At 38.5% G+C, this 13,443-nt stretch overlaps 1 protein-coding gene and 1 long non-coding RNA gene across 2 annotated transcripts; both read right to left on the bottom strand.

Annotated features, from left to right (window-relative positions):
- Positions 1-7,940: 7,940 nt before the first annotated feature.
- Positions 7,941-9,155, bottom strand: LOC141898396 (uncharacterized). Its single transcript, XR_012618554.1, has 3 exons — positions 9,070-9,155; positions 8,474-8,543; positions 7,941-8,015 (listed from the first exon to the last, which is right to left on the bottom strand). It is a non-coding gene; the product is annotated as an uncharacterized LOC141898396 (long non-coding RNA).
- A 259-nt stretch (positions 9,156-9,414) lies between these two features.
- LOC141898995 (uncharacterized) lies at positions 9,415-10,380 on the bottom strand. Its single transcript, XM_074785143.1, has one exon. It carries the CDS (start codon positions 10,378-10,380, stop codon positions 9,415-9,417), a length of 966 nt encoding a protein of 321 aa, XP_074641244.1.
- Positions 10,381-13,443: the final 3,063 nt, after the last annotated feature.

Raw genomic sequence — 13,443 nt, 5'->3', positions numbered from 1 at the left:
GCCCCCGAATCCCCCCTTAAAGAAAAAAGAGCATTTCTAAATGTTCTTCCAAATATCGTTTCTTGGACTTGGTCTGGATATTGCCAACTAACGTCTGCCAATTTGTTTCTAGGAAATCCGAGAAAGCTGCTGTTCTCAGAAAAATCAACACTCGGCAGTAGTTACTTACTACACACTGATTTGGTAGTCTCAGTATGTCATCTAAACCATGTTGTTTCATCTGCATTCCGCAAAAAAACATGAGAATTGAGCGAAAAAATGACTGAGCTGGAAATCCTTCACAACCTGCCAACGCTGGCGTCACCTAGCAGCCAATCTAGCTAAGCTTGTTCCAAAAATAATGAATCGGTGCTGAACGTGTTAATTTCTAATGCGCTTGTCTGGGTGTTCATGTCTCCCCAGCGGGGGGCAGCAGCAGATTTTAGAGGTGGTCTCCAGGGTCCGGACCTTTACCTTCTCATTGAGGTTGCCCTATTCGTCGTCAAATCAAAGATCTTTTGAACCTGCAAATTTGACACTCTTATGGAAATTGCATATTTCTTTCGCAATTACATCAGGGGTGGATCCAGGGACACTGTCGAGGGTAGCACAACTTATAAAGAGTGCATTTTGAAAGAAAAAGGGCATTCTGAAATTTTGGAAATCTGCTTCTGCTGCAATTTCCAAGCAATTAAAGTCCTGACACGAAGTGCTTTCTAGGAAATTAACTGCATTGAAATGTAGTTTCCACGTAATAAAGACAAAATCTTTAAGATTTATGTGCTTTTTGTGTAGAATCATCTACCTCGTCTTGTAAGAAGGTGCCCTTTTCTAATTTGGGCATTAAAAAATAGGCACGAGATTTTCGCGATGGTAGCACGTGCCTACGGTGCTTCTGTCTGAATCCACGCCTGTGCATATGTATTTCTTCATAAATATCTAATGATGATGGATAACCCCATTAAAAAGACTGCTTCATCTGAAAAAAAGCCTTTTCTTTTGGACCCCAGCCTTGCAAATTTCCTAGATCCGCCCCTGGGAGGGGGAGACATCATAATCATGTTTTACTCAGTCTGCGCTGTCCTTTTGAGACTTCATTAGTGCGCTGCATGCTGCAAATCTTGATGAATTTTTCTTAAACTTTGTGTGAGAATTGAGGCAAGTGAGATGTCCACCCTAATATTGGAAATCAATGGAAGTTATTGGCCAAAAAATATGGCACTAGGGCAGCCATCTTATATATTTCTTGTTAGCACGCTTGTAGGCAAATTGCTTAGGCATTCTTGTGAAATTTAGTGGGTAGATTTGAATTTTTTAGCGAGACACAGCCAAGTTCTTGATTAATTTTCATGAAATTAAGTGTGCGGATTGGGGCAGGTAAGGTGAACTTAAAAGGTAACAATAAACGTTTTTCTCACCTACGTATGCAGGAGGGTATGCTTACATACAGGGGGGCTTAAAGAATTGGAATTTAATGCGTACGTAATAGATGAATGGTCCCATGGCCTCGTTACGACCGAAGCAGGTTCGGTTATTAGTTCCCACCACTAAAACTGAAGTTCGTCTATTAAGCTGTCCACCCCAACAAAAATAGAAGTCATCAGCCATCAAATATGGCCACCAGCCAACTCTTTTCAGAATTTCTTATTATCATGATACAGCCTGCAATGCCGGATATCTATGAAACTTGATGTGAGAGTAAGTTTATCAATTTTCGACTTAAGGCATAAAAAGAATGATACCAGTACCTTGTTTCTCATTTTCATAATCCAAAAACGACCTGGCAGGCAGGTGTTTATTTTCATTCATGAAAAAAAAACATGAATTTTTGGAAATATTGACTAGGCAGGTGGCATTTTGATAATTGATAAGAATATTTTCTAGCTTTTACAAGTAATATGTGTCATAACAGGGTCCGATCTAATTTCTTGTCCGATTGCCCGGGACAAGTATATTCTCATCGACAGGGCAAGTAGGTAATCATTATCACTTGTCGGTCGGCCTAGTGCAATTTTATGTCACATAGCTATTTTCCCACTCGATACAACGGATGATAGTGCCACCAATCGGACTGCCTGTGAAGGGCAAGTATTTTTTGCAGGGGGCAAGCGAAATTTCAGATATGCTTGCCCCCGGGGCAAGTGGCTTTCATTCCTTAGATCGGACCCTGCATAAAGAAGTTATCGGGCATTCACTCGCACCAGATCCGAGAAATCACTACACAGGTATTCCCACTGAATGAAAATGTAGTCAAAAATACTTGTGACCCCCAAGTTTGAACCCCAATGAAATGAATAAGAAAACAACAAGAATATATTCCGACAACTGCCCGAACGGTTTTTATTTTATTTTCTATGAACCTAGAACTTAATTTTCAACCAGCTAGCCGGCATGGTTTTATTTTACCGGGTCTCTAAGTCTGAGACTTACGCACCCAGCTGGAAACGAGAAATGAGGTATCTCATTTTTGGCTTTAACCAAAAATTCTTAGGAAGTAACAAATAAGTACTCTGCTATTTATGAAGTATGCAATATTTTTGCGTTATCTTTGTTAGTGATAGTGGAGTTGGCATTGAGTCGATTATGTAAAATCGCGATATGTTTTTTTTTATATGAGCAATTGTTTCATTTTCGGCCTAAATGATGAATAATTGGTGCGATTGAAGACATACTTAACCTCCAGCAATGTCATGGTCAGCTTCGTTAAAATTCCTTGAAAAACTGTTATTGGTGGGAAAGGCATCAGGCCACACTGAAAAAAAATCCTGTTTCTTCGGGCGGGGCAATCACCAATATGGGTAGGTAGGTAGGTAGGGAAATTCTTCTTGAAATATCGGGTCGGTCGGGACGGAGAAACAGGGTTTTCTTTTGGCGTGGCCTTACTGGTAACTCTTGCATTATAAAATTGCAATGACCTTCATTGGGGGCATCGTCTCTACGCGAACGTGATTGGCTATTTTTGGGATATACGGGAATTTCGAGGCTACTGACATATTAATGGGTAAGCTACAATCGGAAACAAATTGACAAGCATTTCAGTCGACACGTGCGGTTTTGCTTCCTAGGCCAAAAAATATACGTTTGTTTATGGTTTCTGACAGACCCTGTCAAAAAGGTGCCGACCGAAAATATTTTTTTGATATTTTGTTTGGGAGAATTTGTAATAAAATATCATTGATTAATATTTCTTGCAAACCTGAAAATACTAAGCAGCAAACAATAAAAATATTTTAGTGGTAAAATCCAGGGTCTGAAACAATCCACGTATTTATTATATGCTAGTTTTTTACCGTACTGCTAGTTGGCAACAGCGGTCCTACATTTGAATAGGTTGCCAACACATACTAATGAATGGTGATATCGAGTCATATGAAATTTTTTTTGAAAAAATATTTTTGATATTGTGTGAAAAATATTTTTTCAAATAATTTTTTTTCCCTATCTACCTACCGACCCTACCAAATTTTGGCTATGGACCGTGTATCTATTTTTGGTTTTATTTGACTACAAAACAATTCTTTATAAAAGAAAAAAATACAATATAGAATAGAACTTTGAACTCTAAAAATAAAAAGATTTCTCATAGGCAATGCCCTAGGCGAACAAGCTCTAGTTTTTGAGGTAAACCGCTTTGCCCACGGGCAAGTTATTGTTACCTATTTCTTGCCCTTTTACTGTTTGAACTGGTGGTGCATGCAAATTTTAATAGTCATTATTTCAATTTTAGCTTCATACCTCTAATATTAGGGAGTATTCATTTGGCATATTTATAATTTTGTGACAACTAGTGGTTTACGTGTATCGAAATACAATATTTGAGTATATTGATTGCGATTAGAAAAATAAAGAAATCTGCTCATCACAAGAAATTGTTTGCATCCAGTGCTTCGGGGTTAACTTTTTCCTGTTAATTTTGTGTAAACAATGAAGTAATTTGAGGAGGTCAATTTTCGAGATTTTTTTAGTTTTGATAAGGTTTAGACAATACAATGTTACCAAATGTGGGATAGGAGCATTTTACTTTTAATACCAAGATTTCCTCCAAGGTAACTAACTAAGTGTTCAGCATTTTGTTGAACAGAAGACCCATCTCTAGTTTCAGAGATGCTAGTTTTCCGGAATTCCGGAAATTTAGGATCGCCGATGTCAATTCCGGAAATTGGGTGAGAATTCCTCGCGGCGACCAGTAATGGCACAGACCCTAAAAGTGTTCGTTTGCTTGTACTCGTCGTCGCTTCTGTGTTATGTTATCTTGGTCTCTGTTTCCAAGGACGTTCTGCTACAATGTATATATGTGTGCTTGTTGTGGTATCTGTGCGTGCGTAGGCGGAGCGCCACTGTAGTGACGCCATTTCCAATTAAAAGTCAATTATCTTTACGCGCCGTTGTACATCGTCCCGCTGACGGCCAACAATGTGAAGATGCACGTGGTAATAATTAAGATGATGTTTAATAAATATCATCTTTATTATTACCACGTGCATGCTCAATAAAAGTAGTCATTGTTTTAATTGAAATTTCTTAATTTTCGCGGGGGAGGTCCCCCAAACCCCCCTTTAGGGACTTCTCACTTACGGTGCTCGCGACAAGCCAGCAGTAGTTAGCCTAAAACTTTTATTTCAAATTTTTCCACGTTTTTTAAACGCCTCTCTTTTCATCCCTGTGTATGTAGAGCATTGAGAATTAAAATTTCATATTGGAATATTAGATGATATTATCAAAAGATTTATGTTGGTCTTAATCCAGCCAACTGGCAGCTATCTTAATACGTGGCCTTTAGTAGAAACTACTCTATACATACTTGATAGCCTCGATCCCCATGAGGCCAAATTTGGCCCGGAACAACTGTTCACACGGGTGCCAAATGGGTCCGAGCCTGTTTGGCCCGACCAATAACGTCGGACCATGCCTAAGCCAAATTTTAGCACCAAACAAATGATTGCCTTTCAATTGCAACTGCTGGCACCGGAAATGATCCACTTCGCTTTGTTTGAGCATTGTTTAGTATTGAGTGAATGGTTTGCTTGTGAACGCGCTCTCTAATTAGGCACGGGCCAAATTTGGCCCGAGTCTGATCCCTGCCAGTTTGGCCCGGGCCAAATCGTCTCGGTATGATTGCAGCTGATGAATCGCCTTGTTTCTTTACCAGTTTCCCTTAAGTATCAATTATACATGCATGGTTGCTTGGGTGTGGAGTATAAACTACTTGAAGTATGGTGGGCTCCCACTGCGCTGCTCAACAACCAAAATATATGTATGTTGTGCTTCATTTGGCATCCTTCGTTCTGAAATCTGTGTTTCTCTCGCATGAAATATTTTTATTACCTTTTTTCTAGTATTAATGTCATGTTATTAGAGGGTAATTAGCAGGTATGGAATTGACCATTTCAGATCCCGGATGTCGTACCAGTACCGTAAACTGGTCGTCCTGGACGCCTGTTTCATTATTGCCACCTGTAAAGTGTTATGATAGTGTTCTCTATGTAGAGCATTGATAATTCACATTAGAATATCAGATGACATTAACATAAGATGAACCTCGGCCTTAATATCATCCAGGAGACTGGCGGCCATCTTACTCCGAAGTGGCCTTTAGTAGAAACTACTCTATACGTACTTGATGAATCGCCTTGTTTCTTCAACAGTTTCCCTTAAGTATCAATTATACATGCATGGTTGCTTGGGTATGGAGTATAAACTACTTGAAGTATGGTGGACTCCCACCGTGCTGCTCAACAACCGGAATATTTGTATGATTGGCTTCATTAAACATCCTGGGTTCTGTAATCCATGTTTTCTCTGCTTCCATGTGAAATATTTCAATTATTTTTTCAAGCATGAGTGATGTTATATTTTTAAGAGGGTAATTAGCAGGTATGGAATTGACCATTTCAGATCCCGGATGTCGTACCAGTATCGACAACTGGTCGTCCTGGACGCCTGTTTCATTATTGCCCCCTGTAAAGTGTATTGATTATGTAGTTTTCGTAGAGCATTGATAATTCACATTGGAATATAAGATGACATTATAAAAGGATGAATCTTGGTCTTAATGTCGACTGGCGGCTATCTAACTCCAAAGTTGCCTTCTGTAGAAACTACTCTTATAACTTCTTGATGAATCGCCTTGTTTCTTCACCAGTTTCCTATAAGTATCAATTATACATAGTTGCTTGGGTGTCGAGTATAAACTACTTGAAGTATGGTGGGCTCTCACTGTGCTGCTCAACAACCAGAATATATGTATGATGTGCTTCTGGCATCCTTCGTTCTAAAATCCATGTTTCTCTTGCATGAAATATTTTTAGTACCTTTTTTCTAGCATGAATGTCATGTTATTAGTTGGTAATATATAGCAGGTATGGAATTGACCATTTCAGATCCCGGATGTCGTACCAGTACCTTTAACTGGTCGTCCTGGACGCCTGTTTCATTTGGCCCCTGTAAAGTGTATCGATTATGTAGTTTTCGTAGAGCATTGATAATTCACATTGGAATATAAGATGACATCATAAAAAGATGAATCTTGGTCTTAATGTTGACTGGCGGCCATCTAACTCCAAAGTTGCTTTCTGTAGAAACTACTCTATACATACTTGATGAATCGCCTTGTTTCTTCACCAGTTTCCTATAAGTATCAATTATACATGATTGCTTGGATGTGGAGTATAAACTACTTGAAGTATGGTGGGCTCCCACCGTGCTGCTCAACAACCAGAATATATGTATGATGTGCTTGATTTGATATCCTGTGTTCTGTAATCCCAAGCCTGTAAATAATTTTTTTGCCAGTGCCTGCCACATGTCACCAACTATAATGCTGCCTGACATTAATGAGTTGGTGCCTGCCATTTACATGGCAGGCACCAACTGAATGGTGCCTGACACAAATGATTTTGGTGCCTGCCATTTAGCAAAGTACTACTGTTTTATAGAGAATTTCCTAATTACTAACATTAAAAACATGAAGAATTGCACACAACCTTTTTTTTTCTAGCCTCAGATTTTTACCCAAAATATCGTGATCGGCTTATTGGGCGGATATGATCTGAGATAAAAAATCACTTCCTGATCTATGCCACTCTAATGCTCTCAATGATCGTCAAAATCAAGAAAAGTGGTCGATATTTATTTGAGGTCATTATTTACTACCAATTATAATCTATTTTGAACTATTTTATTTTTACTTTGATTGTTCCATCACCGCACAGCGGCAATGGTATACATTTATATTACGCGCGAGTTCATCGTACTACCACGTGTCAGTTCATACATTAGTATATATGCAAATCAGCAGTGAGCCGCGTACTGCGTGTATGGCTGTGTGTATAGTAATCAGCTGAGCGAGTCTATATATAGCACAGTCACTCGGCGATGGATAGTATACACAGCACTCTCACACATCGGGGGGGGGGGGGGGGGGGGCGCTACTGTCAGCCTCTTAAATCGTCAATTAAGACGAACTAATTGACAAATCAGTGAATTAAAATCTCTGATGAAGGGCCTCGGCTTATTGGGCGAAGTTTTATGAAATCCATGTATTTTAGGCTAAAAAACTGCCCTCGGCTTATTGGCCGAGTCGGCTTATTGGCCGGAAAAATACGGTAGCGCGATTTCACCGCAATAAGCAACGGAATTGATCAAAAGACAACTGGCGCGATTTATCGCAATAAACATCGGAATTAATTGATCGGTGATAGGAAACGGCGCTATTTATTTTCATATCGGTTCAAAAAAGCTAAAACTATTAGAACCATGAAAATTTTCGTGCCGGTCAGCGTGACAGGCAGGAGCGATTTTGCAACGGACATCGTAGCGTTTTGAGCCGGCCAATGTCCGTGACCGGCCGCTTATTTACAGCCTTGTAATCCATGTTTTCTGTTGCATGAAATATTTGTATTATCTTTTTTCTAGTATAAGTGATGTTATATTTTTAAGAGGGTAATTAGCAGGTATGGAATTTACCATTTCAGATCCCTGATGTCGTACCAGTATCGACAACTGGTCGTCCTGGACGCCTGTTTCATTATTGCCACCTGTAAAGTGTATTGATTATGTAGTTTTCGTAGAGCATTGATAATTCACATTGGAATATAAGATGACATTATAAAAAGATGAATCTTGGTATTAATTCCGGAATTCTTAAATCCGGAATATTTGTATGATTGGCTTCATTGAACATCCTGGGTTCTGTAATCCATGTTTTCTCTGCTTCCACATGGAATATTTCAATTATTTTTTCAAGTATGAGTGAATTTGTATTCTTATGAGGGTAATTAGCAGGTATGGAATTGACCATTTCAGATCCCGGATGTCGTACCAGTACCGTATAAACTGGTCTTCCTGGACGCCTGTTCCATAATTCACCCCTGTAAAGTGAATTGATTGTGTAGTTCATGCAGAGCATTGATAATTCACATTGGAATATTAGATGACATATTCAAAAGATGAATCTTGGTCATTATATCATCCAGCAGACTGGCGGACATCTTACTTTGAAGTGGCCTTTTGTAGAAACTACTCTATACATACTTGATGAATCGCCTTGTTTCTTCACCAGTTTCCTTTAAGTATCAATTATTACATGCCATTACTATTTATAGAAATTTTGCAATGTCTTCATTACAAATGATGAGTTACGATTTATTTTCTTTTGAAAATCATAAAAAGTGCTTAATAATTGTGAAGAGGGAACTATTTCCATTAAACTGACTTTTCTTTGATGAATTTGTAGTGGTGACTATTTTATACCACACATTGTCATCATTAAATATTAGATGGACGCTTTAAATCTATCTTACATAGAAAAACTTAAAACGCTTCCATTAGTAATAGGTTTTGTTGATACTTTAAAATGTATTTTAGTTGTAGGCTGTATTCCGGTTTGTTAATGGATTTAGTAAATGCTTTTAACAGCTATTATATGTGTATGTTTAATGGTCGATGATGCAATAAGATAGTGTAAAAGCTGCGTTTAGTCAGATCGACGAAAGTTGGATCGACACTTATATCGGATGAATATCTTGACTTTTCCTACTTTTTTCAAAGAAATTGTATTCCAAAGTCAGATTTGATAAGTTGCACACTCACCTATCTCTTAGCACTTGATCCCAAAATAGAAAATCAGTTAAAATCACTCACTGAAAGGGCTATTTTCTTCCTATTGCAGTTTGATTTGTTCCCTGTTCTGACCCCTATTTGTGGCTTGAAATCAACGATACATGTCAACAGTCGCTATTTTAAAAATAGAGAAATAAACCCGAAATATTTTAATGTTTTTAAATCATTTCTTGTAGATGTTGATTCAATTTTTCCGTCTACAGAAATTATTTTTCAAGTCACAGTTTTCGGGAAAAGGCTGGAAATCCGATTTATTCCATGTCGCGGACTTTTTTTTCTAAATCAGACAGAGGATTTTTCCCCAAAAGATCCGCTTTACTCTATTTTTCTACATTGAAAACACTGTTTCAGCGTTTTCCGGAATTCGGTTCCCGTCAAACAATATATGTAAAAATTAACGGCGTAATTTATGCTGAAGACGAATTGAGCCGTGTCCAACCAGTTCGCCACCGGTAAATTCGGTATTACCGCCACGAGAATACAAATACTGGCCATCGGAGTGAGCAAGATTAAAAACGTAATCGACACGGCGAGAACGGTGACGGTTATTTTCTGGGTGTTGTTCGAGTGAAGTTTCGTTTTGTTACTTCGTATTAATGACAGCGACGACGTCGATAACGACCTGATTATAACGACGTTCAATAGAGTGATAATACAGATCGGCGAATAGATGAAACTGGACGGGGCGATCGCGTAGTGCGCCTTCATTCCGCGTAACGACGATATGAAGCAACCGAATTCGCCGTCGTACGAGGTTATCGCGGCGGCGTAAGACGTGAACGCGAACGAAAACGATACGACCGCGACGGTAACGATCCGCGCTACTTTTCGCGTGCAGAATATTCGGGCGGTAAAGGGACTGACGACGGCGAAGCATCTTTCTAGCGTTATCGAAACGATAATCCAAGAACTTATCAGACTGGACGCGTAGAATACGTGTTCGGGTAAACGGCACGTGTGGACGTCCGTAAATCGTATGATGACGTCGCCAGTTAGAGAGTACACGATCAGGTTCGTTGAAGCCATGAACGTGCCGATCAGACTGACGGAGTCGCTTGCGGCCAAAACGGCGATATACGCGCTGTACGAATGACGGCGAAATCGACGGTCGAACATCAAGACCGCCGATAGCGAGTTGCCCGTCAGTCCGCAAATGAAAACGATCGGATAGAAGTATAGAAACAGAAACCGATTCAATTCGCTTGACGGCTTGCGGGAAAAATACTCGATGAAATTCACCCAATAGGGTCGTATTCTGGTTATATTCGGCTGCATTGGCATATCTTGTTTGAAATGTTAGATTAAAGCGGTACGTGCATTGTACACATCTAACTACTGAACATTAGGTGCCTTGAAAGTGGTATTATACGTTTCAATAAGAATGATCTCTCTAAATAGGCTTGGTTGTTTGATAGCTCGAGAGGCAAGTATATTTTGCTTAGGAAATGTAGGAGGAGGAATCGAAAGGCAATAGTTTTCTAGAACCTAGTCTAGTTGGATTATGGTTTCATAGAATTATTGTGGCAGGATTGATAGTTAAAAATTCTAGGGAGTGCTATTTTTTATCGACACTTGATGGCTTTTGAATGGTTCAAAATACCGACCATATTTCGAAGTGTCAATCATATCTGGTTCAAAATCTCTGACCATAAACAATTTTTGTTCATTCTCATAATTCCCCTTAGTTTGTATATCACGGATGTCGTTTGGCAGAAAAACTATTATCGCTGCTTTGCAGAATGTTCATTATTTTCCACCTTTTTTTCTTATCAGTAATACTCACTAATCAACGTTGTGAAAATTGTAGCAATCTGAAAGCATGGATTAGAATTTTTTGAAATGTATGACGTACCCCAAACCGGCTTAAATGTATGAACCTATCCTGCTTTCAATCCAATACTCGTACATGCAATATATAGCCCATCATCGCTTTCGCTGGCTTGACTCGATGGCGGCTGGTTAAGGCAATATGTCGAAAAGGCTAAAGATCACAGGTTCAACGCTAACTTGAGATTAATTTTTTTTCCTATGGACAATTTCCCTCTTGAGTTTAACTTAGGTTTAACAAAGTCATTTGATATAATAATGTAACATTTTATTGCCCGAAACAAGTACAACCTAAGCATTGAAAATCATAAATTGAATCATGGTGTGTTCTTTTCATCATTCAACGATTATAGGAAGAGGCTTTGGACTATGATATTGGCAATTCAGTTCAATAAAGATTGAATATTTGGTTCCAAGGAATAGAATCATTGATGCAGAAAACCCGTTCTCACTTTTGCAGCTATATTTTATTGTTTTCGATTACACAATATTATTATTCATTGTTGTTGGCTCTAATTTGATTTATCTGTGATTGTAATAGGAAATGATACCAATTAATGATTGTTATGTTCAAATACTTAGCTAGAATTTTCAATCACAGGTTGTTCGAAAAGGACGAAACCTGGCATGTCGGGAACGTAACAACATTAATTCGTGGAGGGCCTAACCTCTACTTGCACCACCAGTAACGACATGTTTATGGATGACTGTGAGGCATATCAGTCCTGATGTTTCATGGGTAGCCATACTGATGATTCTTGATAAGATGAAACATGTCTTTACCTAGAAATGCATAACGTGTAGAATAAACTTCCTCAAAATCTCAGGCACTCCTATTTTCCCTTTTTTTCCCCATATTTTTTCGAATCAGTAGCATCTGAAAAGATCTTGTATTTCCCACTCATTTTAAGTATCAAATTTATAGCCAGATTAATCTGTATAATGTTATTAACCGTATGAATGTTGTCCGGTAATCATCAGATTATCATCAATTTGTGAATTATGGTAGTTGTATTGCAGGAGATAGGTAACAGGCAATGTCTGTCTCCAGTACAAGCAGTTCTGACAGTCGCTCAAAAATTGCTTTAGTCACCCATCTGCTCCAGGCATTATGGCACCCGGTCTGTCGTCCATGTAAATAAGTTGTAATAAACACTATTAGACCTACTGATCAAAATTTCATCATGGAAAAATGATCTAACATTGTTGATCCTATGAAAAACATCACTAAAAGATAATTTAGTAATGTATTCTTAAAACAATACTTCGAGACTTCGGTGGTTGCTATGCCACTGTGTAAACTTCAGAAGCTGGGTCGGGAACTATGTTTCGATATAAGCTTCTCTTTGAAACACATACAGCAGTCTTTCTTGTTTGTTTTTCAGCATTTCTGGCCGTGCTTGTAACGATGTTCTACAGTACAGAAATACTGCAGCGGAGAAGTGGAAAATTCGGCATTATTTGGTAAGCAGTTATCAGTATAAACAGATTATACAATAGCCACTATTACGTGGAGATAGGATTTGGCCTGGTCCAAATTGCTACAGATCGGGCCCGAGTCAAATTTGGGCCGTGCCTATTAATTAGAGAGCGCGTTTACACGCAAACCATTCATGTGATACTAAACAATACTCAAACAAAGCAAAGTGAAGAATTAAGGCAATTGGCGGCATTAAAAAAACGAGCCATACACTTAAAAGTCAATGAATCATATGAAAGGAATTTTTAAGTGTGTTACTTGTTTTCCGTGCCAGGAAATTGTGCGACAATCTCTTTGATCCAGTTAGACTCCCCAGTCCAAACATAGAAAATGCACTTATTTTGACTATAAAGTCAAATTTCACTGAGAGAACATGGAAGTGGATCCTGTTTGGCTAGTAACAGTAGCGGTCAGCTGGAAATGTTAATCAAATCTAACCATCAGTCTTAAAGAAATTCAGAAAATGTCAGATATGACTTAAAATGCTAACAAATGAATTGGATATGGAAAATTTCGACCATAAAATCCAGTGTACCCAATCAGATTAAATGAAATGGGCTTGATTGTCATGCCTTACTTGAGGAGGCTCATGGCTGGCATTGATAGTGCAACATGAACAAGCTTACTAATCACATTGTCATTACGCTATGATTTAATACATTCATTCATTGTTAAACTGAAAATTAGGAAACGTTTCATTTTGCAGGCTTGCTGCGACTCATGGCAGAAGTCTGAGTAGGAGGGATTATCTTAAAGTTGATATTAATCGATCGTGGTAAGTAAACTGATCATTCTAATGTACATGTTTAGTACATGAGTCCTTGGTTATACTATTGTTGATGGCTAAAACCATAGAAACAATTAGTTTTGTCATAGTTTAACCCTTTCAGTGCATCTACACCGCAGTGCGGTGAACGAATCAGTGATGGATTTTGCTAGTGCACTGCACTGCGGTGTATTGATTTAATTAGTAATTACTAATTATCTCTCTTGAAAGATGGCAGCACCTGTCAAACATAGTGAAATATTAGTAACTA

This window comes from Tubulanus polymorphus, chromosome 2, assembly GCF_964204645.1.
Source record: "Tubulanus polymorphus chromosome 2, tnTubPoly1.2, whole genome shotgun sequence".
Taxonomy (NCBI): Eukaryota; Metazoa; Nemertea; class Palaeonemertea; order Tubulaniformes; family Tubulanidae; genus Tubulanus; species Tubulanus polymorphus.
The sequence above is the reverse complement of the archived record's forward strand: the minus strand, read 5'-3'. Positions and strand labels throughout refer to the sequence as shown.